The following is a 14,291-nucleotide window of genomic DNA, read 5'->3' as shown; positions in this document are numbered from 1 at the left end:
TGGGTATTTTCTGCTTTCAATATTTAATCCCAAGAATGACCTCTCCTTGCCTTGCAGCACGCTCCCAGATTACCTCCTTTTCTCTGATTAGTTAGTATGGCTTCAGGGAATACCTTCATTTTAACATTAAGCCGGGCAAAAACAGAAATAGAAAGATAAATCTGTAGCAAGATCAAAAATAGATATCATGGCTAAATATAAACCTGGAGGGAATTATCTAATTATTTGGATGGTCCCTTATCACAGACAATCCAGGGTTGATTGCCTTTCACTTTTTCCATATAAGAGAACAAAATGGTTAATGAATACCACGAGTACCAATTTTTTCTTTTGAAGAGTAATAATTTTAAATAGTAAATTAAGTGCTCTTTTCTTCCCCAAATCTCGTCATGTATATTATAGCATATGATTTTCACAACTGCGTGCATTCTTTTTGGGGACCGTCCAGTCTCATTTTGACTTGTAGGTCAGAGAGCATTGAACTGGGAAGACCAGGATTTGCTTATGGAGTCACTGTGCAAATTTGGTCAACTTTCTCAGTCACTTTGTTCCTTCCACTCTGCTGAGCTAGACTTGGAATGGACGACTCTGCTCCTTTTCAGTCTCAATTTAATTTACAGGCTAGCAGCTGCTTTTTTTTAGGTTGGACCAACACCAAGTAAGGACTTGGAAATGTGAAGAAAGACAAATGTGGTGTCACGTGAGGCACAGTAGCCATTAAGTTCACGGATATAATGCAAATCGCATGCAAATGTTATGCAAACTTTGCATTAATTTATAGAAACTTACTTTGGAGCTTGCAAGCAGCGTTGAGATCCTATGAGGATTCAAAACTAATGTTTTTAGGTTAAACCAAAAGTAATGATTTTTGAAGTTATTGGTTTCTCCGTACTTGCCGGGACTCAACTGCTGAAAGTCTGACACTCCTCCCTGCCCCCCATAATGATTTCACTACTGCTTGATTCCATTTTACACCCGGCCCCGCCCCCGCTTAGCCTGACGTCACGTGATATCGTATTTGCATACTACCTGGGACTGGGTGTGACGCTCCCCTTTTCTGCGTCTTCTCATTGGCGGCGCCGGAAAACCAGCCCTCTTCCAGACGGACCAATCAGCGGACCCTCGGACGTGGGACAGCAGGCAGGGGTGGGGTGGAGGTGGGGTCTTGGGTTGGATCGCTAGGCATATCGACCAATCATCCTCTGGTATGGGAAGAGCAAGCCGAGGATTGGTTAGGAGGAGGGGTCTGGGGATCCGTAGGCCAATGAGGGCTCTGGGCTGAGGGGGGCCGGTCTCCGCCTCCTAGGGCAGATAAGCAGCAGCAGCGGGGGTTGGGGGGCTGTGTGGGGCTCGCTGTGGGGCTGAGGCAAGCCGGCCGTTGGGCGGGCGTGCGATGGCGGGGGCCGCAGTGGGCGGCAGAGGCGGAGGTGCCTGGGGGCCGGGGCGCGGAGGGGCCGGGGGGCTCCGGCGGGGCTGCTCTCCCCCAGCCCCCGCCGGCTCCCCCCGGGCTGGGCTGCAGCCGCTCAGGGCCACCGTCCCCTTCCAGCTGCAGCAACCGCACCAGCGCCGGGACGGGGGTGGCCGCGCAGGTGAGTCGGGCCTGGAGTGGGTGCGGGGGGGCGGGGGGAGCCGTTGGGGGAGGGGGGCGCGTGACGGGGGGAGGGGTATGGGGAGAAGTGTGAGGGGGAAGTGGATGGGGCGAAGGAAGAGCAAGGGGGTCGCGCAAAGTCTGCGAGGACGGAAGGAGCGAGAGCGAGGAGTCGTGAACGCGGAGTGCACCGCCGGGACAGACTGTGCAAGGAGTCGGGGCCGAGAGGTGAGGGAAGGAACCTGGCAGATGGAGGCTGGCTTTGGGGGCGTAACCGAAAAGTGGGCAGAGGTGTCGTGTGGGGGTGAGTGGGAGATGCAGGGGTGGCAGCGAGGTGTGAGGAAGGAGTGAGTGGCGCGTGATGGGGGCGCCCTATGCAGCGTTTGAGCTGGAGCGAGGAGCCGGTGGGCGCTGGATGTCTGCACGGGAAGGGGGAGGGGCATGGAGGAGAGCCCCGTGGAGCTATGTGTTAGTTCTCCAACTTGAGTTTGGCACCAGCATCCCGTTCTGCAGCTCTAGAGTTCCTTTTCCCACCACTTCACGTGGGCTTCCCTTTCTGCCACCTCCTGGAGCTGATTTCTTCTGAGCCGTTGGAATAAGTTAGTTTAACGGCTTTTACTACCGTACAAACGCTCCGCTCCTATTCCCTACATTCCTCTTGGTTGGCCCAGAAGTTGTATGTTCCCAGATCACTGACCTGCTTAATATGGCTTCCAACCATTGTGTGTGTGTGTGTGTGTGTGTGTGTGTGTGTGTGTGTGTATAGAACCTGAGTAGTTTGCCCCCTGCCTTTCCCTCCTCCCCCCATCAAGGCTGTTTTGTCCTGGGCATGTCAGTCAACGTGGCAGTGGGGTGAGGGCTGCAATCGAGTACATTGTGGCAAATACCCCCACTTTCTGAACAGCACCAAAAAGATGTCTTAATAGCAGCTTAATAATGTGGTGGATATGGGGAAACTAGGGAAGAGCAAGCTTAATCTTGCTTTCACACTCAAAGTTGTAATGGATCCCCTGCAAATGCAGGCAGTTAGGAATGGGAAAAGGAACCTACTTGCATGAGGAGGTTGGCAAGAAGTAGAAAGTGAGATTTGCATTTGATTCACACCAAATGTGAAAAGATCGCTGCACACTTCCAAAGCCTCAGGGTCTACCAAATGTACAAAAGTCATGGTCCCTGCCATCTGATGGTTAATGACATTCTCTAAACCAGAGTTTCTTGAGCTTTTTGTGATTACTAAACTTAGTTTCAGCACACCCCCTCCTAAAAGTATAGCTACTACGGTGCCTTCCTAGGTAGGAATGGGATTAAGAGGGTCTCTGAAGTAGAAAATCCAAGTCTGTCTGGACTTCATTGTAAATGTTAGCATTGCATCTTGGAACTCAGAAACTTGGTCAAATCTGGTAGCAAGATGGTAACCAACTAGTAAAAGTATGCCTAGAATCTGTAGAGCAGGGCAATGCCCAGATAAACTCATGCCTATCGTGAACTGCTGTAAAGCAAACCAGAAGACTACAAACCTGTTGGTTTTGTTTGTGCTTCCTTGGAGTCCAGGGAAGTTAGTAGAACAGCAAGCACCTGAACCTTAGTTGCTTTTAGTAGAAATCAACAGAAAGCCTGCCTGTGTATTAGCTGGAAATCTATTAGCAGTCATATTTTAAGAGCAGTTATTTTGTGTCTACTATAGAACTAATATTTAAAGGACAAACACTGGTGGACGCTGTGGAAAGAAGAGTGTAGCTTTGGATGACTGGGTTCTTCACATGGCCTGTTCCTTTTTTAGGGCCAGGGACCCTAAGATACTGGTAAAAACATAGGAAGCTAGAGCTCTGCACAATTTGTTGGGTGATTTAAGGCAGATTGGGTGATCTCTTGCTTATGGATTGGGCTGATGGATTGTTTCTCCACCTATTAGTATCCCAGAGGCACTAATAAGGCACTTACCTGGTCTGCAGTGGGATTATCTATAGTTTTCAGTGAGGCAGGAGAGAGGAAAGACAGGCGGAGGAAAGAGTGGCCTGAGCCTGTGGAGTTCTTTGTGGCCAGACATTAAGGAAGTGTTCCTGGCCTTTGGTTTGGGAGCACATCAAGTCTTCTGAATGTTAACTTTTACCTTTATGTGTGTTCAGATTGTTTCCATTCCTCGGCCTTGAGAAGTGGCAGAAGTGGTTTCCTCTGGGCCCGTAGGATATATGTGATAGAAGTAAAAGCCTTGCAGTCATAAACCCTTAAGAGAATGGCTTTGCGTGCCAGAGTTACCTGGGTGTCGAATCCAGGTTCTACCTTTTACTAGCTGTGTGGCTTGGAGGAAGTTAAGTAACTTCTGTGCCTCAATATCCTCATCTGTAAAGTGTGAATAATAATATCTACATCATAAGAATCAAATGAGTCAGTAGCTATAAAGTGCTTAGAACAGTGCCTGGCAAGTAGAAGGTGCTCTGAAGTGTTTGCTGCTGCTTATATTGTTGTTATTCTCTCCACCCAGCCAAGGTGAGAGCACTGTTGGCCAGAGCCCATTGCCTTTTCAGGCTTCAAAGAGCAAACCCATATTGGTCTGAAACCAGTACTGCAGGTTTCAGAATTTCAGGGCCTCCCCTTGCACTTTTATTCGCTCATCTTTTAAAATGAGCTTTCTAAACAGGGCTCTGAAACCCAACTGTTTAAAAAAGCATGTGAGCTGAGACAGAGTTTTAGGAACAATTAAGTGTCGTCACTGTTTCTGTTTCCCATCTCAAAGTGACGTAGTGCTCAGGGCTGTGCAGTTATCTCTCCACCACACACCCTGTTGTGTTCTTGACTAGGTATATTAGATGTTGTTTAAAAAAAAGAAGGGTTATGGTGTAAAGAGCAGGATTTACCTTCTGTGGCCATTCATCCGTAAGGGATGTCTTCACAAAGTGAGGAATGGCTTCATTTTTACGAGCCTGGGCGAGGGGTGTGGAAGGTAGAAGAGAGTGGAGAGAAAAATGGTCAACTCTAAGAAGCTAAGAGCTACTAGTGGGGGTAACAGAAACCCAGGATAAATTTCTTACTGCAATTTCCCCTTTAATTAAATTGTCGTTTATGTCTTTAGTCAATTGGAGGCTGCTGACTTTTATGTTCTTCCAGGACCACTGATGATGGACAAAACGGAGCTAGGAGGTGAATTGTTCTGGGTTCCAGTCTTACCTATTCTGTTCAGTGTCTCCATATCCATGTCCAGAAGCTAATGTTCAATACAGCTTTGCAAATTCTTCTCTAGTGGACCAGCCCCACTGGCCAGCTGGGTGCTGGGGGAGCCCAGTGCTGCCTCTGAACCTCCGCTGCCCACCAGACTCTTCTTTTTTTTTTTTTTTTTTTTTATTTATTTATGGCTGTGTTGGGTCTTCGTTTCTGTGCGAGGGCTTTCTCCAGTTGTGGCGAGCGGGGGCCACTCTTCATCGCGGTGCATGGGCCTCTCACTATCGCGGCCTCTCTTCTTGCGGAGCACAGGCTCCAAACGCGCAGGCTCAGTAATTGTGGCTCACGGGCCCAGTTGCTCCGCGGCATGTGGGATCTTCCCAGACCAGGGCTCAAACCCGTGCCCGCTGCATTGGCAGGCAGATTCTCAACCACTGCACCACCAGGGAAGCCCCAGACTCTTCTTAAACCGGGGTTTGGCATTATGGCCTGCAGACCAAATCCAAGCCTCTGCCTGTTTTCGTAAATAAAGGTTTATTGGAACGCATGGAGCCATGCTCCTTCATTTAGGTATTGACTGTGGCTGCTTTTGCACACTGACAGAATTTGAGTAGTTGTGCACAATGACAGAGTTGAGTAGTTGTGATAGAGACGGAATAGCCCACAAAACCTAAAATATTTACTACATGACACTTTTCAGAAAAAAATTGGCCTACTCCTTGTCTTCAACAATGTTCCTGACCAATATTCCTATTAAAAAGATGAGTTTCAAATGTGTGTAGTATACACCTCTGCAGAAAATCCTAAGGGGGTAAAGAAAACTAAGAAGCCTGTATCCCTACTCATATTTTAGGGAAAAAGAAAGGGGGATCATCAGCTTCCAGTCAGTTCTCAATCTTTATAGAAGATCAGCACATGTGAATCCATGCTGCCCACCCCCACCCTTGTCAGGTGACATGTGTTCGGTAGATATAAACTAGTTTGGATTTACATAAAAGCTTAACTGTTAGGCAAATTTGCATCTCCTCCCCTCTTACCCTCCTTCCAAATCTAACAACCCACAACTGCAGTGAACACATTTCAAAATCAGATGGAAATTACTTTAGGCTTATCTCTGGTTTTGGATTTTTCTCCTTTTATTTTTCTGAACAGATCATTGAGAGCTGGTGGTAGTCATGGCTGCCCTCAAATACTGACTTCCTCACAGGGACATAGGAAGGGTTTATTTCAAATGTCCATTAGGTTCTCCAGGAGAGTTGTCTCAGTGAATGTAAAGCAGCATTGTTATTAAATGCTATTGGTAATTATTAAACTCCTTTCCTTGCAGTGCTTTTGTAAACTTAGTCCTTAGGGGATGGGTGTTTAGAGGGGGATGGATGTTTAGAGAGGTATGGAACCACATAAAGGAGGTTGCTTATTAGAAGCCCTGAGACGAATCCCTCATCAAACCATGGTCCTTGGTTTGAAACAGCCTGGAGGTTAGAATAGAGTGTAACTTTTCTATGCCACGGAGCCATCTTGCTATAATGAAGCTTGGGGCTGCAGTTAAAATCCTTTAAGAGCTACAACTGTGCTTTGACAACCTGTGATTGAGGCAGCTTCTGTTTGGGAGGCATTAAACACCAGGCACTTGCCAGCCTGACACTGCTAGCTTGCTTTTGACAGCTTTGCTAGCACTAGGCACGTGGTCAGCAAAATGCACTGCTGAAATATCTGACTCTTAAATGTTATCACCAATGATGGCACCCTTGAAACTGGGGGCTAAGGTGCCTAACTACTTTATCCTTTTGGTACCCAAAGGAGAGTGCATCCATGTGTTCTTCAGTATTTTGGACAGTAAAGGATTATACATATGGAAGCTCTCCACTTAGGTCACATAGAGCGAGGATTTTTTAAACCATTTGAGGTCAGTGAAGAAGGGCTGAGAACAACAGTGGAGTGTGGCGGTAAGACGGCATTGTTCTCTCTGGTTCCAGATATAGATTGTCCTCTAGAAAATTTGAGGCAGGATTGCAAAATTTTCATAGTTGTGGTGGCAATATGAGCGATGCCAAAGTGGTTGGTGGGCTTTAATAGCCAGAGAACACTTTACCTGCATTTTCTGCTAGTTTATAATGAATGATGTGATGGGCACCAAGGCCACACTATTCCTTGGCTCTTTTTTTTTTAATTTATTTATTTTATTTATTTTATTTTTGGCTGTGTTGGGTCTTCCTTGCTGCACGCAGGCTTTTCTCTAGTGGCGAGCTACTCTTCGTTGCAGTGCGCAGGCTTTTCATTGCGGTGGCTTCTCGTTACGGAGCATGGGCTCTAGGCATGCGGGCTTCAGTAGTTGTGGCACACGGGCTCAGTAGTTGTGGCATGCGGGCTCAGTAGTTGTGGCACGTGGGCTCAGTAGTTGTGGCTCGTGAGCTCTAGAGCACAGGCTCAGTAGTTGTGGCACACAGGCTTAGTTGCTCCGTGGCATGTGGATCTTCCCGGACCAGGGCTCGAACCCGTGTCCCCTGCATTGGCAGGTGGATTCTTAACCACTGTGCCACCAGGGAATCCCTGTTCCTTGGATCTTAATGGAGCATCATCCTCTGGATTCTTACAGCTCTCACATAGAGCCTTGGTGCCAAAGGATTCAGACTTTAGGGTGTGACATATTCTGGGGGCAGGTCTGGTTTTTGAGTTCTTACTGACACTATCATATATATCAAATGCTATATGACACTAGCTCAAATGCTTTACTAGACTTACCTGGGCTTACTCTTATTCCACAGGCAGCTTGGAGCCCTTTGAAAGGACTGGAAGGGAAAACCTTGTGTTTCCTTCCCGTTTCAGAGTGAAGGTGGGTGACCACCAGCAAGTTAGTTTAGTGAGACTGGACTGTCTCTTCGTGAGTCAGTAAGTTTTATCTCCCTCTGAGATGGATAGAAGAGGGAGCAGGGAAGAGTGGAAGCAAAGAAAAGATGAGTGGGGAATCTGGTCAACTTTCCACCTCTGCCTGAGTTGAGTCTTCACAGAGGGCTCCATTATTTGGTTTGCTGGTTTATGAATTAACCAAACATTAGCCAAATCTAGTCACATTGTTGGGTCCAAAACAAATCCTGATCTCAGAGAGAAAAGAGTTTTGGATTATATTTGAAGCTGTAAATTATCTGTTTTCCAGTTCCTCTCCAGTTGTGTGGAGCTTGTGAAGGGGCTCTTGTTCTTGGGAACAGCTGTCTGGTGGGAAGCTCTGCACAGCTGGCTGCTCTCACCCAGGCTTCAAGCTCATGGTCCTCAGTGAACCTCCTGGTTTTGAAAACTCTTCCTGGCACTTTGTTTTCTCCTCCACGCTTTTCCTCAGGGTCACTACAAAGCTGAATGCCCAGCTTGGAGTTATTTAAATGTTTATTCTTAGGCCCCGAGTACGCCTCAATCGACTTTTACTGTGTGGGAGCACCACAGCTAATCAAGGGTGGCTTCAACGAACTTAAAAGAATGCTATCAAAGTATTTCATAATAGAAAAACTTACAACTCCAGCCCCTGGGGAACCTGGAACTGAAGTCTGGACTGTGTGCAGACACTTAACCTGCCCTGCTCTTGAGCCCCAGACAGCTGACACCAGGGGTGGCGAGTGCCTTGGGCTCAGCTCTGCCTGCACATTCTAAAAGGGGGGAGGTTGGGGGAGGCCTGGGAAGACTCCTCCGGGGGCTTTGGTCGATCTGAAGCGGCAGGCTTCAGGGGTGGGGGAGTTTTCTCTCAGAGCCTGCCTGAATGTGGCTTCTTAGAGTTGGGCAGTATTTGGCAGGCAGAGTGATGTTTGGGGTGCCTCTTCTCTGACCCTGTACTCCCTATCTTGCAAATGGTGGGTGGCTTTTCCGGGGGGAGCTTTGTTAACGAGCGTAGGTCTAGATTACCACCTGCTCTGCCGCTTGCATCCCTCATCATCTGATCCTAAATGAAAACATGCAGGAGAGCGTGGAGGTCTAACCTCCTCAAGAGGCAAAGGTAGGATTAAACATACAACTCTAAAAGCAAATTACTAACACGTGCACCAGTGAATAAAAGATAAATTCAAGCTGGAGGAGGTATAGAATGAAGGAATATTCAGTGTTAGTTAGGGTTAATTAGAGAATTACTGAGATGTCTCTAGTAGGCTTTTTTTTTTAATTGGCCGGTATATTATTCTCCCTACCATTAAATTAAATTTTTACTCTCTCCCTTCCCTTTTTTTTTTTTTTAATTAATTAATTAATTTATTTTTAGCTGTGTTGGGTCTTCGTTTCTGTGCGAGGGCTTTCTCTAGTTGTGGCGAGCGGGGGCCACTCTTCATTGCGGTGCGCGGGCCTCTCACTATCAGGGCCTCTCTTGCTGCGGAGCACAGGCTCCAGACTCGCAGGCTCAGTAGTTGTGGCTCACGGGCCCAGTTGCTCCACGGCATGTGGGATCTTCCCAGACCAGGGCTCGAACCCGTGTCCCCTGCATTGGCAGGCAGATTCTCAACCACTGCGCCACCAGGGAAGCCCTCTCCCTTCCCTTTTGAAAGTGGCACTGGTGTGTCCTTGTTTGGTCAGCTGTGTTCTTTAACTTTCTCAAATCTCTTTAGTCCCTTCTGCCCCATGCTGGAAATTGTGTGCCTGCCTTTTTAAAAGGTAGGCACCTCATGTTTCAAGTTCAAGTGCAATGGAACTCACCCTGCAGCTTGAACAGATTTGAGTGTTTTTGCAGAGGGAGGGCCAGGGCAGATGGGGATTGTTGTGCTCAATAAATGCTTGTTGGATGGAGTTGCTGGAAAGGCAGCAGGGGTGGGGAGTGTGAACCACGCTTCCCCAGGCTCATTTGAAATGGTTTTTTCCACTTGTGGCCCCCACACTCTGTGCCCCCTTTATAATACCTCTCTTTAGCTACTTACAAGGCCCCCCACACCCCGCCCGAAGTGTTAGTGTTCTTTCTTCAAATCACTGGTCTCCCATTCATCCTGGTCATTGGGCTTGAAGCCCAGCTGGTGGCGAAGACGTGGCATTTCCATGGATGTCTTCGCTAGGCCTGTAGGTTCTGTTCCCCACACACTTAAAGCCAGAGGGTGAGCTTGGGCCGTTAGTTACCAGGTTGATCCATGGAAACAGCCAATGTTTAGGATTTTGTTGTGATTTTGTAAAAGAGCCAGAAGACCTGGCTTTAGGCTTATATGTGGATATGGGTGAGAGGCCAAGGAGACAGATGAATGCGGGATGTTCTTTCACTCCAGGTAGATTTGCACCAAATTCCTAGTAGTGCTATAATGTATAGCAAAGGAAAGCAGGAAAACAAAATCTGAATTCGCAGCTTTTCTGGGCTAGGGAGCAGAATTGCCTATTGGCTTTAGGGTGGTTTTAGAGGTATGATCAGGCAGGAAGCCCCCCCTCCCAAGCCAGGCACCATCCTTTATATGAAGCACTGCTGATTCTCCTTCTCTTTTCCCCACCAAATGGGGGAAATGCTGGAAAGAGATGCTCACTGTCATTCCCCAAGCCCTGATACCTACACTGTCATCCAATGGAGCCTGTGTTCCCCTGCCAACCACGGGCCTGGTGGCTTAGTCAAAATGGTTTTATAGTGCTCGCTTCGGCAGCACATATACTAAAATTGGAACGATACAGAGAAGATTAGCATGGCCCCTGTGCAAGGATGACACGCAAATTCGTGAAGCGTTCCATATTTTTAGAGTGAAGTAAGTCAGAAAGAGAAAAACAAATATCGTATATTAACGCATGTATGTGGAACCTAGAAAAATGGTACAGATGAACCGGGTTGCAGGGCAGAAGTTGAGACACAGATGTAGAGAACAAACGTATGGACACCAAGGGGGGAAAACTGCGGTGGGGTGGGGATGATGGTGTGCTGAATTGGGCAATTGGGATTGACATGTATAAAGTGATGTGTATAAAATTGATGACTGATTAAAAAAAAATGGTTTTATAAACCTGCTCAGCTGTGGGTAACTTTGAACAGAATGAAAATGTGATTGCAAGGAAAGAAAGGCAGCTTCTCTTCCCTCCTCCCCCCTTCTCTCCCCCACCTGCCACACTGCCTTCCCTTTAAGAGTTTTCTGTGCTCTATGTGTGTTTGATCGCCCACACGGCTTTGAGAGAACCGCGGCTGATAACACGTGCGCTCCCTGCCCTACACCTGCAAGCTGGCTGAGAACCTGACGCCCAGCCCCTATTTGGGGATTGTCTTTGTAACTCATGCCCATCAGATATGACACACAAATTGGAGTTGAGGGTGGAGTGGATAGCATTTGGCATGACAGAGGGGATGCAACCAGAGAGCTTTCACAGTATCATGTCGTCTGGATTTCGAAGTTGGGGAGAGGAGGCCCGTGTGAGGCTATCCATGTGGTATGTGCACATCTTAATGCTGAAGGCAGCACCTGGACTCTTTCTCATTAGAACCGTAATTCTGGGGAGTTTTGTGTTCACAGGAGAAGGCTAAAGCAGCTGCTTCTGTGGAAAGAAAGAGTCTGTGGATCCCAACCCTGGAAGACCCCAAAATTCATCTGCATGTTTCAGGGAAGCTGAGAGTATGGATAGTGTTAGTTTTGACAACACGTTCTGCATGTTTAGCTCTTTGTTGCTCGCAGTCCGTACCCTGGAACGTTTCTCATTCAACCTTGCCACAGTCCTGCAAGTGCAGGTGGCATTTGCTTGTTTTTGCAGATAAGGAAACTGAGGCCCCGAGAGGAAGTGACTTGCCCAAGACCATGTGACTAATAAAGCCCTTTTGCTCCTGATGCAGGGCTCTTCCCACATATGTGTGGAGAGTCCGTGGGGAATTTCCCCCCAGGCTGGCATCCTCTGCTGCCTGCCCAGCACACACCCGGCCTATTTCCCTTCTGCTTATATACCTGTATTCCAGGAGCAAAACTTCGTTTGTTTAACTGAGCAGAAGAGAATTGGAGAGGAAAATGGGCTGCAGAGAAGTCTGTTCCTTCAGCACCCCATAAGTAACTATCCACTTGGTGCAGCTGACTGGAGGGTGATGGTTATTACATTATATGTGTGATGTGGTGGCAGCTTTTGAGTGTTTCCAACTGGTTGGAGATATGCAATTTCCACATGGAATGAGAAGCTAACCAGGGACAGCTAGGGCCCAGGAGGCAGGGTTTTCCTGCCTCGGTGGGGTCATGGTCATGGTTACTGAGCTTGGGGCCATGTCAGGGAGATACTCTTAAGATGGAGCTTACAGGAAAGGGTGTCTTTCTTATGTGTGACTATGTGGAACCCCCCAAAAGCACTCAGGAGTAAATGTGGGTGGTGCATTTCTGTGGTGGGGGGGCTAGGTGCAGGTGGCATTGTGTCATAGGTGACACTTTAGTCCTCCATGTAGGGGACGGCTGGTGCAGACCTCCCCCACGCCTGCCATTCTCTGCCTGGGCGTGTCTCCCTCTCCTAGCTTTAGGTTAACTGGGAGTGGAGTCGTTGTGATACGTGATAGTGTCTTTATGAGACAAGTGTGTGCCCACTAAGGGGACCAGAAGGGACTTGAACTCAGGAGAAAACTCCAACTAGGGACGTGGTGTCATGGAGAACTGCCTGACCTGTTTCATAGAGAGGGTTATGGGCGCTTTTACCTCATTTCTCTCTTTTTTAATTTATTTATTTAATTTATTTATTATTTTTGGCTGTGTTGGGTCTTCGTTGTTGTGCACAGGGTTTCTCTAGTTGTGAGCAGGGGCTACTCTTTGTTGCGGTGCACGGGCTTCTCATTGCAGTGGCTTCTCTTGTCGTGGAGCACGGGCTCTAGGCGCGCGGGCTTCAGTAGTTGTGGCACGCAGGCTCAGTAGTTGTGGCTTGCAGGCCCTAGAGCGCAGGCTCAGTAGTTGTGGCGCACGGGCTTAGCTGCTCTGTGGCATGTGGGATCTTCCCAGACCAGGGCTCGAACCGTGTCCCCTGCATTGGCAGGCGGACTCTTAACCACTGCGCCACCAGGGAAGCCCTCCTTATTTCTCTTACAAAACCAGATTTCATATAGAATTCTTGAATGTTCTAATAACCATATGCTTATGTGGAACCTTCCTTTCCCAGTTATTTCCCAACTGCGTAAGGTAAAGCCCCATTATAACAAATATTATAAAAATGATTCTACATAATAAAGCTATTTCCATGCTTTATATAAATGCTTTTGTTGTTGTTTTTTGTGGTTTTTCTCGTTCGGAGGAAAAGAGTGACCAACTACCTTATGTAACAAGTACTTCTCCTGGTCCCTGTCTGTGTACTCGTTCATCTCTAAACCAGAACACTCGAGGGCTTGCTGTTTGCATTGGAGGCAGGGAGCGGGGAGCAGGGCTGTGGACCCATCACCAAGTAGCACGGCCCCCTTGCTTTCTTTTCGCCTCGAACCTCCCACTCTCCTGTCCCTCCTGGTTGTTTACAGACAGACCACCACACAAAACCCAACAAAGGACAGTATGTGTGTGTATCTGGATGTGAGTGTCTGTGTGTGTGTCTTGAGTGTGAATGTGTGGGTGCCGGGTGTGAATGTAGGGGAGAGCATGTGTATGAGTGTGTATGTGAGGAAAAGTGCATGTGAAAGAAAGCAAATGATAAAGCAAACGGAGCAAATGTTTAACAATAGGCAAATCTGGGTAGAGGGCATATGGATGTTCTGTGTACTGGTCTTATTCTTACATCTATATGTTTGAAATTATTTCCAAATAAAAAGTTTTAAAAATGAATATATGCTAGACTAATTTGACTGTACCAGGAGTTCTTTAAAGTTTTCTTCTATCATCCTTATAACATCTCTTATTCTCCCCATTTAACAGAAAGAACAACCGAAGCCCAGAGAAGTTAAGTGACTCGTCTTGAGTTCATGTAGCACACTGAGGCGGAGGCAGGATTTGGGCCCAGGTATTGACTGTTATGGTAGGAGACTGTAGCTTGTCCCTGCTGCTCGAGCTGCACAAGGTTGGCATCAGATTCTGAGAACCATTGGGCACCTGCGGCCGTGTGTCTGAGCCCAGTGCATGCCCCACATTGACCCGGCAGAGGGGTCAGCAGGGTTGCAGCAGGCTGCTGGTCCACACTGAGCATGTTCAGGATGTCCAGGTACCTTCTAGGGAAAACTGCTTCCTCCTTCTGAAAAACACTCTCACTCTGCTCTTCACTCAACTCTCTTCATTTCTTAAAATACATGAAATCGGAAGGCTCTCATGTGCCAGAGCCATAGAGTAATACTACTTCGCATTTTTATGGTAGAGATCCAAGGGGAAAAGGAGTTGAGTTTTGTCTAGAAAGCAATGCCAGGTTATGGGCCAGGCCAGACAGCTTTTTTGGCTGCGTACCAGTCGGTCTGTTGTGCCCACCGCCTTGTGAATGTACAGGAGCCTATGGCCTAGTGCGGCATGTCTCACCAAGTGGACAGGAGTTACAACTTCATACACAAAGGGAGGGCTTCACTCTTTGTCAATGAAAACTTTCCACTAACCGCAGGGCCCCAGAAGGGGTGGATCTGGTAATCACCGCTAAGCAGAGTTAGGGGTTCAGACACTACTGTTTGTTCCCAGCCCCTATTCTCTCCCTCCAAACCGCATGC

General features: G+C 47.7%; 1 protein-coding gene and 1 non-coding gene across 2 annotated transcripts in view; both read left to right on the top strand.

Moving 5' to 3' along the window:
- Window positions 1-1,360: 1,360 nt before the first annotated feature.
- The window catches only part of FAM117A (family with sequence similarity 117 member A), a 44,360-nt gene continuing 31,429 nt past the window's right edge, over window positions 1,361-14,291 (top strand). The window contains exon 1 of the mRNA XM_061176775.1: window positions 1,361-1,589. Within this exon, the coding sequence (XP_061032758.1) occupies window positions 1,394-1,589 (196 nt within the window). The 5' untranslated portion in view covers window positions 1,361-1,393. The remainder of the gene's footprint in view (window positions 1,590-14,291) is intronic.
- Window positions 10,311-10,417, top strand: LOC133081030 (U6 spliceosomal RNA). Its single transcript, XR_009698702.1, has one exon. It is a non-coding gene; the product is annotated as a U6 spliceosomal RNA (small nuclear RNA).

This window comes from Eubalaena glacialis, chromosome 19, assembly GCF_028564815.1.
Source record: "Eubalaena glacialis isolate mEubGla1 chromosome 19, mEubGla1.1.hap2.+ XY, whole genome shotgun sequence".
NCBI lineage: Eukaryota > Metazoa > Chordata > Mammalia > Artiodactyla > Balaenidae > Eubalaena > Eubalaena glacialis.
The sequence above is the reverse complement of the archived record's forward strand: the minus strand, read 5'-3'. Positions and strand labels throughout refer to the sequence as shown.